Below are 13,347 nucleotides of genomic sequence, written 5' to 3' on the forward strand. Positions count from 1 at the left end.
TATAAATTTTCATAATTTTCTTACATCCAGATCGATCTAAATCTGATTCATAACATTATTTTGTGGGTAAAAAATACTATGTAACTTAACTCACACACACGTGCTCAACTCTGCTCAGTTTGGTTTGCACACGGGTCAAGTGTAAATTTAATTCTTGCTTGATACAGGTTTGAATCTGGTATGGTTCGAGTTGGTTCGGTTGGTTGAACCTCTTCAGATTAATCAATTAGTTTCGAATCTATTTGCATCCCTTCACCATGCTTGTTTACTGCTATAAATAGGCTATTTGTCTGTATTTGTTTGACACATAATTTGGTTAATTCCTTTCAAGTCTTGTTTGAGTTTTTATTTTGCATTTGAGAGATAGTATAACATAGTTCAAGTTAGACAAAGCATTCACTACTTTTTTACGAGTGTAAGACAGTTGTTGTATCTTGGGAGATCGATGTCCATTATTCTAAAAGCAATTGGTGGAGGGCAAATTAATCTTAAAGAGATAGTGTCCAACGTTAGACTTGACTATACAAAAATTTTACATTCTGTAATCTGTAAGTTTATTTAATTTACTTATTTTAGATTGAATTTCTTATGACTTTTAGAATCAGATATTGTTACTGTCAACATCCTCCTCTCAACTATCATCATTGCCGCCTCTTTTTCTTTATTGTTGTCATTGCTACCTCGTAGAACCATAAAGGAACAAAAGCCACTTTTATTGTGATACCATTAAAAACAAATCTCCTAAATTTGAATTTCGAAATTCTAAATTTATGAGATAATGGAAAAATGAATAAGGAATTCAAAATTTAATATATTTTTTTCTTAATAAACATTCTCTATTCTCTATTTTTTTTGTACCTATGGTGGAGAAAAAGATTGATTCTATCGATGGATTATTGGGTGATGCATGAATACTTCACTTTTGGTGATCTTCGTGGCTATTTTTCAATTCTATGGTGGTGATAGGTTCTTCTCGTTCCTCGACAATGGTGATCTCCTCATGCGACTTGGAACTAGTCGTACTTGACGTGCGTCAAAGTTTGTGATAGTCTAATATCCATGGCACAAGTGGTTTAGCCATAAAGAAGTGCGGAGTGACGTAGAACCTAGGAGGTGGATCGTCCATATACTAGAATCTTTGGCTTTGATATCAAAATTAATGCAAAACGATGATAGACAAGGAAGAACAAAAGAATAAACCCATGAAATCTACTAACAAAAAAGAAAGTAGATGATCTCAAAGTCTCAAAATATTTATTAAGTCATAATAAAATGATAATAAATCCTTATATTGGCAAAACCCAAAAGGACAGTAGATTATATAAAATACCCATGATAAAAAATGACTAGGATACCTCAACATCAAAGTCGATCTTTTCCTCATGACCGACCCATCGCTTGTCCACAGCAGTTAGTTTGTAAAATAGTATGCATTTATTTGGAGTCATTCTTTTACGGAAAAGGAAAGAAAATTATAGATGATGCTTGCGGAATAATCTTCCACCTATTTCTGAATTATTCACAAGCGTCCACATCACTATCTTTGACATTTAGGTCATCCATTTCCTTAACAAGAGAGTTAGTTGTTATGATTAAGGCAAGAATCATGAAACTAATTGGCTTAATGTTTCAAGTATATATCCTCAAATACAGTTGATAATACCAACAAGTCATGTAAATTATGGTTTCACCACTAATCAGTTGAAGAAGAAAAGTGATCAATATCTTCACTACAGTATACTAATAATAAGATGAATAACTTACAGAACAGTGTTTGCTGTTAATTTACAAAAAGATCTCAAAGAATGGATTACTACCAGCCTTCTTATTCTAAAATAACCTTTTCCAACTACCCTTAGCCGTAAAAATAGGAACAGTTACTACTCTCATGCGTTTCACCGGTCCAGAACAAATTCTCACTACTGCCAGTACAGTATTATACGTTTCAAAAGAGGAAAAAGTTCGCCAAGTCGCCACTGTTTGTCTTCTTCAACCGGGCAAGGCTCACGCCAAGAAGTTGCTTCTCTTCTCTGACTCCGATACTAACCATCCAACGTTTAACATGTTATATTTGGACGACACATCCAATAATGCAAGCAAACACCCAGTACTTCATAATTCTTTACCTTTGGCGTGGATAGGATTATAGAAATTTACTGAGAATTTACTTTACTGCACATAATTAAAGTTGTGAGCAATAAAGTTGTTGCTAAATTTATATAGAAATGACAAAGAAAAGTCTTAAACCAGCAAGCAACTGGGATGACACGAAAGATAACAGACATTGGACACTTGGTGGTAACACAAGAAATACGCACCCTAGTGCTTAATGACATCAGAATGGATACAAGATATGACAGCTAATTATTCTTACTATTAATGACTAGCTATGGTGCAACATTTGATGTTGGTTGTAGCCTCTTCTTATTGACACCTCTTTGGTCTAAAGATCTCTCATTTGCATTACTGGTTGGAGAAGATGGAATCCTCTAGGAGCTTAGGGAAGAAGGGTGGTATCAAGACAATTCCTTTTATCATGGGTAATGTTCATCTTTCTTGTGGCTTCTTGTATGAATCTAAACATGCATGCAGTTTTGAGGAGCAGCACTTTGATGGCGTTCATGTATCTAAATTTTTGTGTACAAATTCTTTCTATCTATTTGGTAAAGTCGATGCGTCGTTATGTTCTAATTTCACTATTTAGGAAATGAAATCTTCGAGCGGGTGGCGAGCAGCGGGCTTCAAGCCAATATGATGATCTACCTGACTAGAGAATATCACATGAGCGCTGCAACCAGTGCAAGTACTTTGTTCATCTGGGGAGCAATTTCAAATTTCGCACCAATTATTGGTGCTGTCCTATCAGATGCCTTCTTCGGTCGATTCCGTGTAATTGCAGTGGCATCAGTAGCATGCTTGACCGTAAACATCTAATTCTTGTTTTTGCTTCTCACTAGCATGCTATTACTCACTCTAGTGCTTGATGGTGTAACATGATAAATTTATCATTTATCAATCATCAACCATATATATTTGATCTTCTTCTGGTAGGGTATTACGCTTCTATGGCTAACTACTGTGCTGCCCAGTGCAAAGCCCCCAGCATGCGTCCTTGGATATTACGGTTGCCAGCCTCCATCACTATTGCAGATAGCTTTTTTATGCTGTGGGTTCATTTTCATGTCAGCGGGTGCTAGCGGTATTAGGGCGTGTTCTATAGCCTTCGGTGCAGACCAGTTCTCTCAGAGGAATGACACTGATAAGAAGAGGGTACTGCAGAACTTCTTCAACTGGTATTATGCATCAATTGGAATCTCAGTTATGATAGCAGTGACCATCGTTGTCTACATAGAAGATACGGTAGGATGGAAAGTAGGCTTCGCAGTTCCTGTTGTTCTCATGGCATTATCTGCGGCGTCGTTCTTGCTTGGATCTAGTCTCTACATCAAGGTGAAGCCACACAAGAGCATGATCACTGACTTTGTCCAAGTGATCGTCGCAGCTGTGAAGAACCGCCATCTAGACTTGCCACCAATGACCGATGTGTGGCGGTATCATCACAAGGAGGGCTCTGTGTTCATAGTCCCTTCTGATAAGTTCAGGTACTGAAAATATCCTTGGTATTCACTAAACTTTTAAGTTATCTTCATTTAAAGAGTTTATTTATTTTTGCCTACGTTTACCTGCTCTCTTGAGACTTATGCAGCTTCTTTAACAAAGCATGCATTGTTAAGAATCCTGAGAGGGAGTTAAACCCTGATGGATCTAGTTCAAATCCATGGAAGCTGTGCACTGTCAAGCAAGTTGAGGAATTCAAGTCAGCAATCAGAGTGATGCCCATTTGGTCTACCATGATCATGTTTGCCCTGGTACTGGGCCAGAGTTTCGGGGTGCTTCAGGCGGCTACAATGAACCGGAAAATAGGTTCGAAGTTTGAAGTCCCTGCAGGATCCTTTGGTGTGTCTTCCCTCATCACTCTGACAGTATGGTCAGGAGGCTATGATCGGTTCTTCGTGCCAGTGCTGAGAAAAATAACTAGGAGACCCGACGGTCTGAGCCTTAAACAGCGTATGGGCATTGGTTTGTTTCTATCAATTATCGCGACAATCTATGCGATGAAAGTGGAGGCAGCCCGACGAAGAACCGCGATTAAGCAAGGACTGCAAGATCATATGGGAGGTGTTGTTAACATGTCTGCAATGTGGCTGCTTCCGCATGGTTGTCTGATCGGCTTAGCGGAGGCGTTTGTGGTAATTGGACAGGTTGAATTCTTCTATTCTGAACTTCCTAAGTGCATGGCAAGCTTTGGAGTGTCTCTTTTCTACCTTGGAGCAGGCGTTGCAAACTTATTCGGAACTTTAATGATTAAGCTTGTTAATGAATTAAGTGGAAGAGATGGAAGAACTAGTTGGCTGTCAAACAACCTGAATAAGGGCCATTATGACTACTACTATGGCCTTCTTGCACTTTTGAGTTCTGTTAATTTGATCTGCTTTCTTGTTTGTAGTTGGGCTTATGGTGAGACAGGGAAGAATAGGCACTTGGAAGAGGAGGATGAGAGGGACTACGGTGTGCAGGTTACTCACGGAAGTAGTCCATGATGCTCTCATGTATGTTCCGGCCTGTGTATCCATTATCAGATCAATAAAGTCATAGCAAAGTTATGTGGTATATCTTATGCGTTTCATGCACAAAGACATCCTAGTTATGCTGATAAGAAAATACAATAGTACCTTATAGGAAAAGAAATCACAGCTTACAATTTGCACTATTATCATGTACTCTTCTGCTATCTGGCAAGTAGTATTGTGCTGCCAATTTCGTTACTTCTAGTTAAGTTATTTCTAACCTCTGTCGCATGACCAAGTTTTAGTGGTGCGGCATACTTAGACAAAAGAAACATAGGTGCTTTATTCTGATTAAGGTACTTAAACAAGAGTACTTTCTAGAAAGATGACAATAAGTTTTTCTCGCATTATATCTGTAAAACCATACAACATCGCACGCTGAGCAATTGAAAGATCAACCTTTGAACCTTGCATTATACTGTGAGTTTCCATTTACGACAATGAGAATTCAGAGACCATATTTATGTAATTTTAGAAAGTAGATGCATTTCCTTTCTTATCTCAACTAGATTCTGAAGAAGATTATGAAATGGTAGGAAGATGGAACTTGTCTGTGGAAGATCCAATAGCGGCAACTACGTCAGCAAACTGTAAAACACTGAAAGATGTAGAATCAGCTCAGCTCTGGTAAAGAGGGAGCAATTCGTCTGATTGGCAAGAATCAACTTTACACTAATACGATGTAGCATTAGCATGAATTTCCATTTTTGGGGTACCTTTTCAACAGTCCAGATGATTTTTTTACTCTTTTTTTTTCATATGCTGTCTATGTTATGAATTAGATCTAGCCGATCTAAATGTAAAAAAATTATAAAAATTTATGTGATAGTAGTCTTATGAGTTAGGGTTCTAATGACTTTAATTTTATATGAATCTAACGTCAGGATGAAAAGATATAAATAAAACAGTGGAGGAAGATCGAAACGGAGTAAAACGGTAAATATTTGATGCGGCGATCAGCAAATATATGAAATTCTCCAAATACGGATTGCCAGAGGGTGGCGAATGGCGAAGGATGATGGTGGACGGCTGTAAAGTAGGGTGGCTCGTGGTGGAGGAAGTTGACTTACATTTGAAAGCTTTGAAGGTTCTTCGGTTATGATCTACTCATAGAAAGATAAAGATGATCTAACAGCTATATGAAAATATAAAGATGAAATAAATAAAAATAAATAAACTCAATTCTCTTCATGATTATTATCAACATATGGTCACTCTTATTTATATGAGTAACAAATGCATGAAAACCTCCAAATACAGATTGTCGGAGGGTGGCAGACGACAAAGGATAATGGTGGACGACTGTAAAGTAGAGTGGCTCGTGGTGGAGGAAGTTGCCTAGGATTTGGAAGCTTTGGAGATTCTTCGGCTATGATCTACTTATAGAAAGATAAAAACGATCTAACAACTATATAAAAAGATAAAGATGAAATAAATAAAAATAAATAAACTCAATTCTCTTCACAATTATTTTCAATATATGATCACTTATTTATATGAGTATAGTCTAAGCAAATCGGACCTACATGCAGATTACTCGATTTATTTAAAATTTAAAATAATAAGATAAAGCTAACTAACTAACTTAACTGTCTTAACCCATGTGGTCAGATCATAACAACCTATTACGCTTTCAATACATTGTCCTCAAAATAACTAGTCTCTCACATCCTTGTACTCGTACAGCTTATCATGCTAATAAGTGGACTTAGGTTTATCCTTTTCGAGTCTGCCTAGGAACATGATGTGGGTTGGCTGATGCTTGCATTTATGACCGGGGGTAAATTGATCATCGTAGTAAAAACATAAGTCTTTCTTTTTGTGCTCCTCTAAGTCATTAGGTACAAAGCGATGTGAGATCATCTCTAGTGAATTGTGAGCTTGGGCCTTCTCTCATCCTTGCTGATTTGGTTCAACTAATCCAACTTGGACTCCAATAAAGTAACTAAGGGAGAAAACCTCATTCAAAGTAGTGTCTTAAAGCCTTGACCTCAGTGTGAATGTTAAGCCTAAGCCCACTAACGAAGATATTATTCAAGGCTGAGTTAGACCAGTTAGTGACTCGATTGCATATCTGCTCAAACTTCTATCGATAAACTTTAATTATTGTTGACTGCGTTAACTTAGTCAATATGGCTGAAAGTCCTTATACTACGTTGGATCAAATCGAGCACGAATTGCATCCACGAAGTCCTACTTAGACTTGAATGGTTAAGTCTGCTTAACAGACTAGTACCACCTAATCGACATGCCCTCCAAATAGAATGAAACTAGTTGGACCTTCTGGTGGTTGAGCGTGCCATGGAATGTGAAAAACTGCTCCACTAGATCGGTCCAGTCCAGCGGATCTCCTCTAGAGAATTTTGAGAAATCAAGCTTAACAATCCGAGCTTGTATCTCAAAATGTGGCTTGTCATTGTGAGCCAAGTGACCTCGTGGTTGAGGCTGGTCACGTGTCATAGGCCCATGGGTCCCTCGCATGTCGTGCTCGGGCCACATGAGGTGGTCGAACCAGTTTGTGAAAATCTAGGCAACTTAAAAATCATATACTTCACCATCTCCATGTAAGTGCCCTAGCCCTAACCTTAGGGCTAAAATTTAATTTTGACCTAAAGGCAATGCCTTAGGCCGCTATAGCCTCAATTGTGACTCGGCAAATGGTAGTTGCCATCCAACTGGTCCACATGGTGGAGGATCAATGATGAGCGATAGTGGAAGGCCAAACTCAAGTTCGAGCTCAAACTGGTGCAGTAGCTGCCATGGCATGTTGCTAGCAGGTCCACCAGCCCTCGGCAGCCCTGGAAGGGACCCTCAGTCCCACTATTAGTGAGCTACGGTGGTAGGAAGCACCGTCAAGGCCATCCCAAAGGTGGACATCTTCCACTCCATTCGCACTTCGAGACTTCCCACCTAGTGGAAAGGATTTTTAAGAGTTCATGACATTAGGGGTGGCAAATTTTGACTTGATCTAATAACTCGACACGATAACTCGACTCTTAATCAGGTTTGGGTTTGATATAATTGAGTTGGGGTCGTCAACAGATCAACCCACCTAACCCATTTAATAAAAGAGTTATGTTCGGATTTATACAACTGAATGTTTTGACCTATTTAAGTATACGGGTTAGATTGGGTCGGGTCAAGTCGGGTCGAGTCGTGTAAAGACGGGTCAAGTTGCCAACCCGTATATATATAACTTAAAAACCCTAACCTAACCCTCTCTCTCAAATCTCAATCTCTTCACTCTCCATTTCTCCAGCCGCCTCAACATTTTAAAAGAAGAAAAAATTTTAGCCCGTCTCTCTCTTTCTCTCCAGTGGTGACCATTTGCTGGCGTCTCTGCTCCCTGTCTTCGCCTATCTCCTCCCTCATCTTCGCCTGCCGCCTCTAGCTTCTTTGCCTACCATCTCCATTCCCCATCTTCGCTCCTCGTCTTTGCTTGCCGCGGTGCTACAGCCTTTGCTTATTGTGGTGCTGCCATCCTCACTCCCTGTCTTCGCCTACCGTGATCGTTTGTCGCTTGCCACTATTCCTCCGTCCCCGTCTTCACCTACCGTGACCGTTTGTTGCTTGCCATTGTGCCTCTGTCCCCGTCTTCGCCTGCCATCACATCTGCTACCTCTCACTATCCTCTCCGGTGGTTCATCAGGTGCCTCTGTCCTAGTCTCCGCTTGCCCTCCCCTCATCTCTTTGCTATATTTACTCTCCTCCAACTGACTTTTTTTTTCTCCGACCGCTTTGACTGCCTCTCTCGCCTCACCTTCCTCGTAGATTTGGAGCTCATTGCCATGGGAACCAACTCCTAAAGCCTTGCCTCCGCCGTTGCCGCTTCGCCAACTTCGATGATGCCTCCTCCACTAGAAGCTGAGCCAATTTGAATTTAATTTTACTAAATATTCTCCTAATATTGTAAATCTAGTGGATTTGTATAAATGTATGATATTTTTGGTCTTTATAAATGGGTGTTGTCGTTTAAGCGGGTTAAATGGATGTAAACGAGTTAAATGGGTTGTATAGATTGGTTAAACAGGTCGTCAAGTTAAATGGGCTGAATAAAATATATAACATGTTAATTAAACGAGTTAAACATGTCGTGTCAGGTTAAACTTGTTGTATAAAAAATATAATCCGTTTATTAAATGGGTTAAACAGATCGTGTAGTGTTACTCGCTTAATAAATAGATTATGTTCGTGTTTAGAAAAATTAACCTGCTTATTAAATAGATCGTGTTTGTGTTAGTATTATTTTGACCCTACCCAAACCTAGCTAACCCAACCCGATTGGCATCCCTACCTAAAGTGGGAGATTTTAATCAGATTCAAAAATGGAAGAAAGATAAAAAAAGTTAGATTATGTACTCGTTGTGGGTCCCAATGAGAGTGTTATTTGGAACCCAACCTAATTTTTTATTGGGTCTGAGCTGAGCTATAACAGTAGAGGATGGGCTTAGCCGAGGCAAGAGTGAAATTGAGACATAGAGTAGAGCCCGACTCGAAATTGAGCCCACCCAATAAATGTGCAGTCTAATTATCTGACATAGAATGTGAAGCCATCTTTCACACATTGAGCTCCGACCGAGCCCGAGCTCGAGCCCTATGCGGCCCAAGATTGAGAAGGTCCAGCCCAAGAATATGGCCTAAATTTCGGCCTGAACCGGGCCCGACTAAAGCTCGTAGGTTTAATCGCATCGCCACCGAGGCGAAGGGCGGCTCCGTAAGCTGGAGAGGCGATCTCTTCCCTTGAGCTCCCTTGAGCTCTCTTCTCCTATTCATGGAGCTAATTCACCAATTTTGTTGGTCGATCTTGCCCCTTTGTACATGATGGGTTTGGGGTTCTTCTTGATCTCGGGGAAGTCAGATTTCTGTCTCTGTAGAAACTGTTATGGATGTATTGTTTATCACTGTCAACGGTATGATTTCTTTCTTTCTTTCTTTGTTAACTTTAGAGGACAAGTATGGTTTGGATTGATTTGTCTACCTTGCATTGTACTCTTAGGTTCTTCTACTTTGATGTATTTTAACATCCTTAAGAGCATAATCTGATTCGGAAATGCTGCAAGTTCCTTTAAATCTTTTTGTTTCTTGATATGTATATCACATCGTTTTGAAAATTTCTTGTTGATTTTTGAAAGATAAAGATTGCTAGTATCCAGATTTTCTTTAATTTGCTGGAGCTAAATGGGCATGACCCAGTTAGATTTCATTAATAAGCATAAAGTTACATAAATGATGTAATCTTTTTTTTTGCTTTACATTTCATGGTTTAGATGCTTTCTGTAATTAATGGAGCATTTAAAATGGTTCATCCTAATTTTGGATGTTGCCGTAGTTTGTGTTGTGCTCCTATACTAACATAGACTTCTGATGACTACACAGTATGAGCTAATGTGTGGACAGATACGGGTCGAACATATGTATAGACATTCCTCCTTTCGAGAATTTGTTGTATTGACTATGTGAATCATATTTTGCCATAATGTAATCCAGAATTATAATAAAACAATTAAGCTGTGTTATTGTTTCACTTTATCTAAGTTATGTAGCTTAAATTTACTATATTATCTTTTGGTAGTTCCATAACTATAACCTTAAGGGTATGTATTTTATTGGCTCAGCTGCATTGCTATTGTTGTATCATATACAACTTTCGATGATCAAATCAATGTATTTTTCAGAACAGCTTCAAGCAGTAACAGTGGTTCTTTTCTTATCATGTCAGCAGGACTAAAATTCTTATCTTATTTTCCCGCATTTCTTGCTATACTGATTCTTATATCACCATGGACTTACAGGTTAAGATACATAAGTTGACCAGAATATGTCTCTGTAACCTCTATGCCATTATTAAAATCACTCAGCTTTTATATTCTATGTCATTATTACTTATTGACCATGCATAAGGTGATTTTTATCTACTCGATATAGACATTTATTGTCAATAATCTATATGTTAATTCTCTCTCTCTCTCCCTCTCTCTCCCTATATATATATATATATATAATATAACTTTTCTTATGTTTCAGTGTAGTATTATTTTGGTATACAATTTATCGGCAACTTCCTGATCCTGTTTTTTGTGCAATGTAGTATGTACTATTGAGTATCCATATATGTTTCAAATAGGTCCTCTGTTTCTTATGCCTTGCTTGCTTCATGGGTGTCCAGTAATCTAGTTGTCTCGTGAGATGCTCTAGCTTGACTCTTTTCCAACTTGGTTTGAGCTTTTTCTTAGTAAATGATCGAAGTTCAATCATAAATATTGAGCTTGCTTAAGTAACAATCTAAACTTGAGTTGGCCTTTGGTTGCTCGGCCTCCAGTATGTACGTCCCTCTTTTCTGTTTTTGTTGGTTTTGTTCGTTAGTCTTGTGTCTTAAATTATCTTCTTAAGGTAGACCGTTATTATTACTTGCTTCTCAGGATTTATTCTGAGATAAGGAGTGACGAGACATCAATGTATTCTCTAATTCTCTATGTTGCCACAAGAAGATTTGGCTTAAAGATTATGGCTTTTGTGCATACAATCGTATTTTTACCTTTAAAACTGGAAGTACTCCCAATTTTTGGTTCTCTTTGCTCAGGAAACATTAGACATTGAGATATGCTGCTAAGCCTGCTATCTATTAACCATTATTATCTTTATATATTTTTCCTTTTATTAGGAAATTCTATAGAGTAAGTGTCAGTTTAGGAAGAATCAAGTGTTTGATGGACTGGGGAAAAGCTAAACACTGTTCTGGTGCTCAAGAACCACTGGACAGTTAGATATATTGTGATGCTCTAGAGCAGTCTAAATGTTATTGATATGCAAACTAAATTCTGGCATGTCAGATTATTAAATGGTGGTCTTAATTGTTTAGTTTGTGCAGGATAGATATTCAGCATAGTTCAAAAAGATTATATGCCCCGCGACAGAAATGTCATGTTTTTGTATATAAATATATATGTAGATGAACGATTATCAAAAGCTTTTGAAGGATACAAGAAATTAGTAGGATTCATCTTCTGGTTGAAGGGCTTGGAATAATTGGCATCATTCTCGACATTTCCAACTGAAACATGACAGTATTGTGAATAAATGATGTTGCCATTCTTCTGGTTGATGGACTTTTAATCGTGTATTTTTCAAAAATGATGTTGCCATTCAGTTTGGATAAATTGGACTCACCATTGGATGATGGAAATTGGTGGAAATGCCGCCATACTGTGCGGCAAGTAGTCCCTTTTCCTTTTACTAGTATACTTTGTGGCATAGTGTACGGCCAGTAATTCCTAATCTTTTTCTATTATATTTTAAGGGTGTATGCCAAAATATAAATACCCGTATTTATTTACAAGTTGAATAATATATAATCAAACATCTGATTCCAATCATATCCTTAATTAAGGATGATTAAATTACTTAATTATTAATTAAGGTATATTACATTTTGTTGATACGTATTTTGGTGTAGACACCACCTTTGAACATGTGTACTCGTAGAAGACAGCGCACCTACTAACACTCTGGTTGGGCGATAAGATTTTTTTGTCTAGTTTGGTGACAGGCTTTTATGTTTGAAGGCATTATTGTCTTTTAATGTTAGGGTATCTAGGGGTAAGGTAAAGTGTTTGATCAACATTTTTGCTCAAATCATCCTTTCCTAGTTTTGTATTTGTGTTCATAGAAGTTCTAATATGTTTTATAATTCCTAAACCAAATTTGGCCACTAGATTTCTAGTATATTTGAATTGAGTGAAAAATATCCATCTATTCAATTGATTAATTTGAATTTAAAAAAGAGCTCCAATTCACTCGTCACGTCGGTCTCAAAATGTTTATGTATGATTCTAATAAACTCCTTACCTAAATACATGCTAGTTGCATCGGAGACAATGTCATTAATATAGATTTATGTCACAACAAATCTTCTACTTTTTTGTTTAATAAATAATGTCTTGTCTACTTTCTCTAAGTGAACCTCGAATTTATTTAAAAAATAGTCAACTTTTAATACCAAGCTTGTGAAGCTTATTTTTGCCTATAAATAGTTTTTTCTTTTTTTAATTTATACACATGAGAAGGAAGTTGAGGATGATCAATTTTTTTTGGTTGTTTAACATAAACATCTAAAGCTCAAAACACTATGTAGAAAATATTTTTCACATCCATTTAAATTTTTTTGAATTTCAAGTAACCAACAATAGCAAGAAATATATGAATTGATTCTAGTCTAGCAATATGGGCAAATGTTTTATCAAAGTCTATACCTTCAATATGAGTATATCTCTGCGCTATTATGATAGTTTTATTCCTAATGATAGTGCCATTTTATCACTCTTATTATTGTAAATTAATTTTGTATCAATTATGTTTACGTTCTAGTCTCTATGAACTAATATCATACACAATTCCCAGTGAATTGTTTTAATTCTTCATTCATTGCATTCACCCGAGAATTATATATAAGTTCTTCTTTTAACTTTTTTTAGCTCAGAAGTATAAGTGTAACACATAAAAGTTACCTCAGTCATGTTTTCGATCATTTGAGACAATGGGTGATTCAATTTTACTCAAACTGAATGTTCAAAAGTTTCATCGTCACTCTTCTCCTCTTGCACACGATGTCATCGTTTCAACTCATTGTAATTTTAGTATTCTCTTTCTCCTTGTCTTCATCAGATGCTTGTATGAATAAAGACACAAGAGACTTTAGAATTTTCAAAAATATTATTATCAA

At 37.3% G+C, this 13,347-nt stretch overlaps 1 protein-coding gene and 1 long non-coding RNA gene across 2 annotated transcripts; both read left to right on the top strand.

Annotated features, from left to right (window-relative positions):
* Positions 1 to 2,479: 2,479 nt before the first annotated feature.
* LOC140758210 (protein NRT1/ PTR FAMILY 1.2-like) lies at positions 2,480 to 4,601 on the top strand. Its single transcript, XM_073094297.1, has 4 exons — positions 2,480 to 2,540; positions 2,705 to 2,922; positions 3,052 to 3,602; positions 3,707 to 4,601. The coding sequence occupies exons 1-4, from the start codon at positions 2,480 to 2,482 to the stop codon at positions 4,599 to 4,601; spliced, it is 1,725 nt and encodes a 574-aa protein (XP_072950398.1).
* A 4,612-nt stretch (positions 4,602 to 9,213) lies between these two features.
* Positions 9,214 to 10,152, top strand: LOC140758122 (uncharacterized). Its single transcript, XR_012104076.1, has 2 exons — positions 9,214 to 9,538; positions 10,005 to 10,152. It is a non-coding gene; the product is annotated as an uncharacterized lncRNA (long non-coding RNA).
* Positions 10,153 to 13,347: the final 3,195 nt, after the last annotated feature.

Source organism: Typha angustifolia, chromosome 3 (genome assembly GCF_048772165.1).
Source record: "Typha angustifolia cultivar Huaian chromosome 3, ASM4877216v1, whole genome shotgun sequence".
NCBI lineage: Eukaryota > Viridiplantae > Streptophyta > Magnoliopsida > Poales > Typhaceae > Typha > Typha angustifolia.

Coding starts and splice junctions, on each gene's coding strand:
- LOC140758210 (XM_073094297.1), top strand. CDS start 2,480: ATGGAATCCTCTAGGAGCTTAGGGAAGAAGGGTGGTATCAAGACAATT. Junction 2,923..3,051: donor CATCAGTAGCATGCTTGACC/GTAAACATCTAA, acceptor TTCTTCTGGTAG/GGTATTACGCTTCTATGGCT. Junction 3,603..3,706: donor GTCCCTTCTGATAAGTTCAG/GTACTGAAAATA, acceptor AGACTTATGCAG/CTTCTTTAACAAAGCATGCA.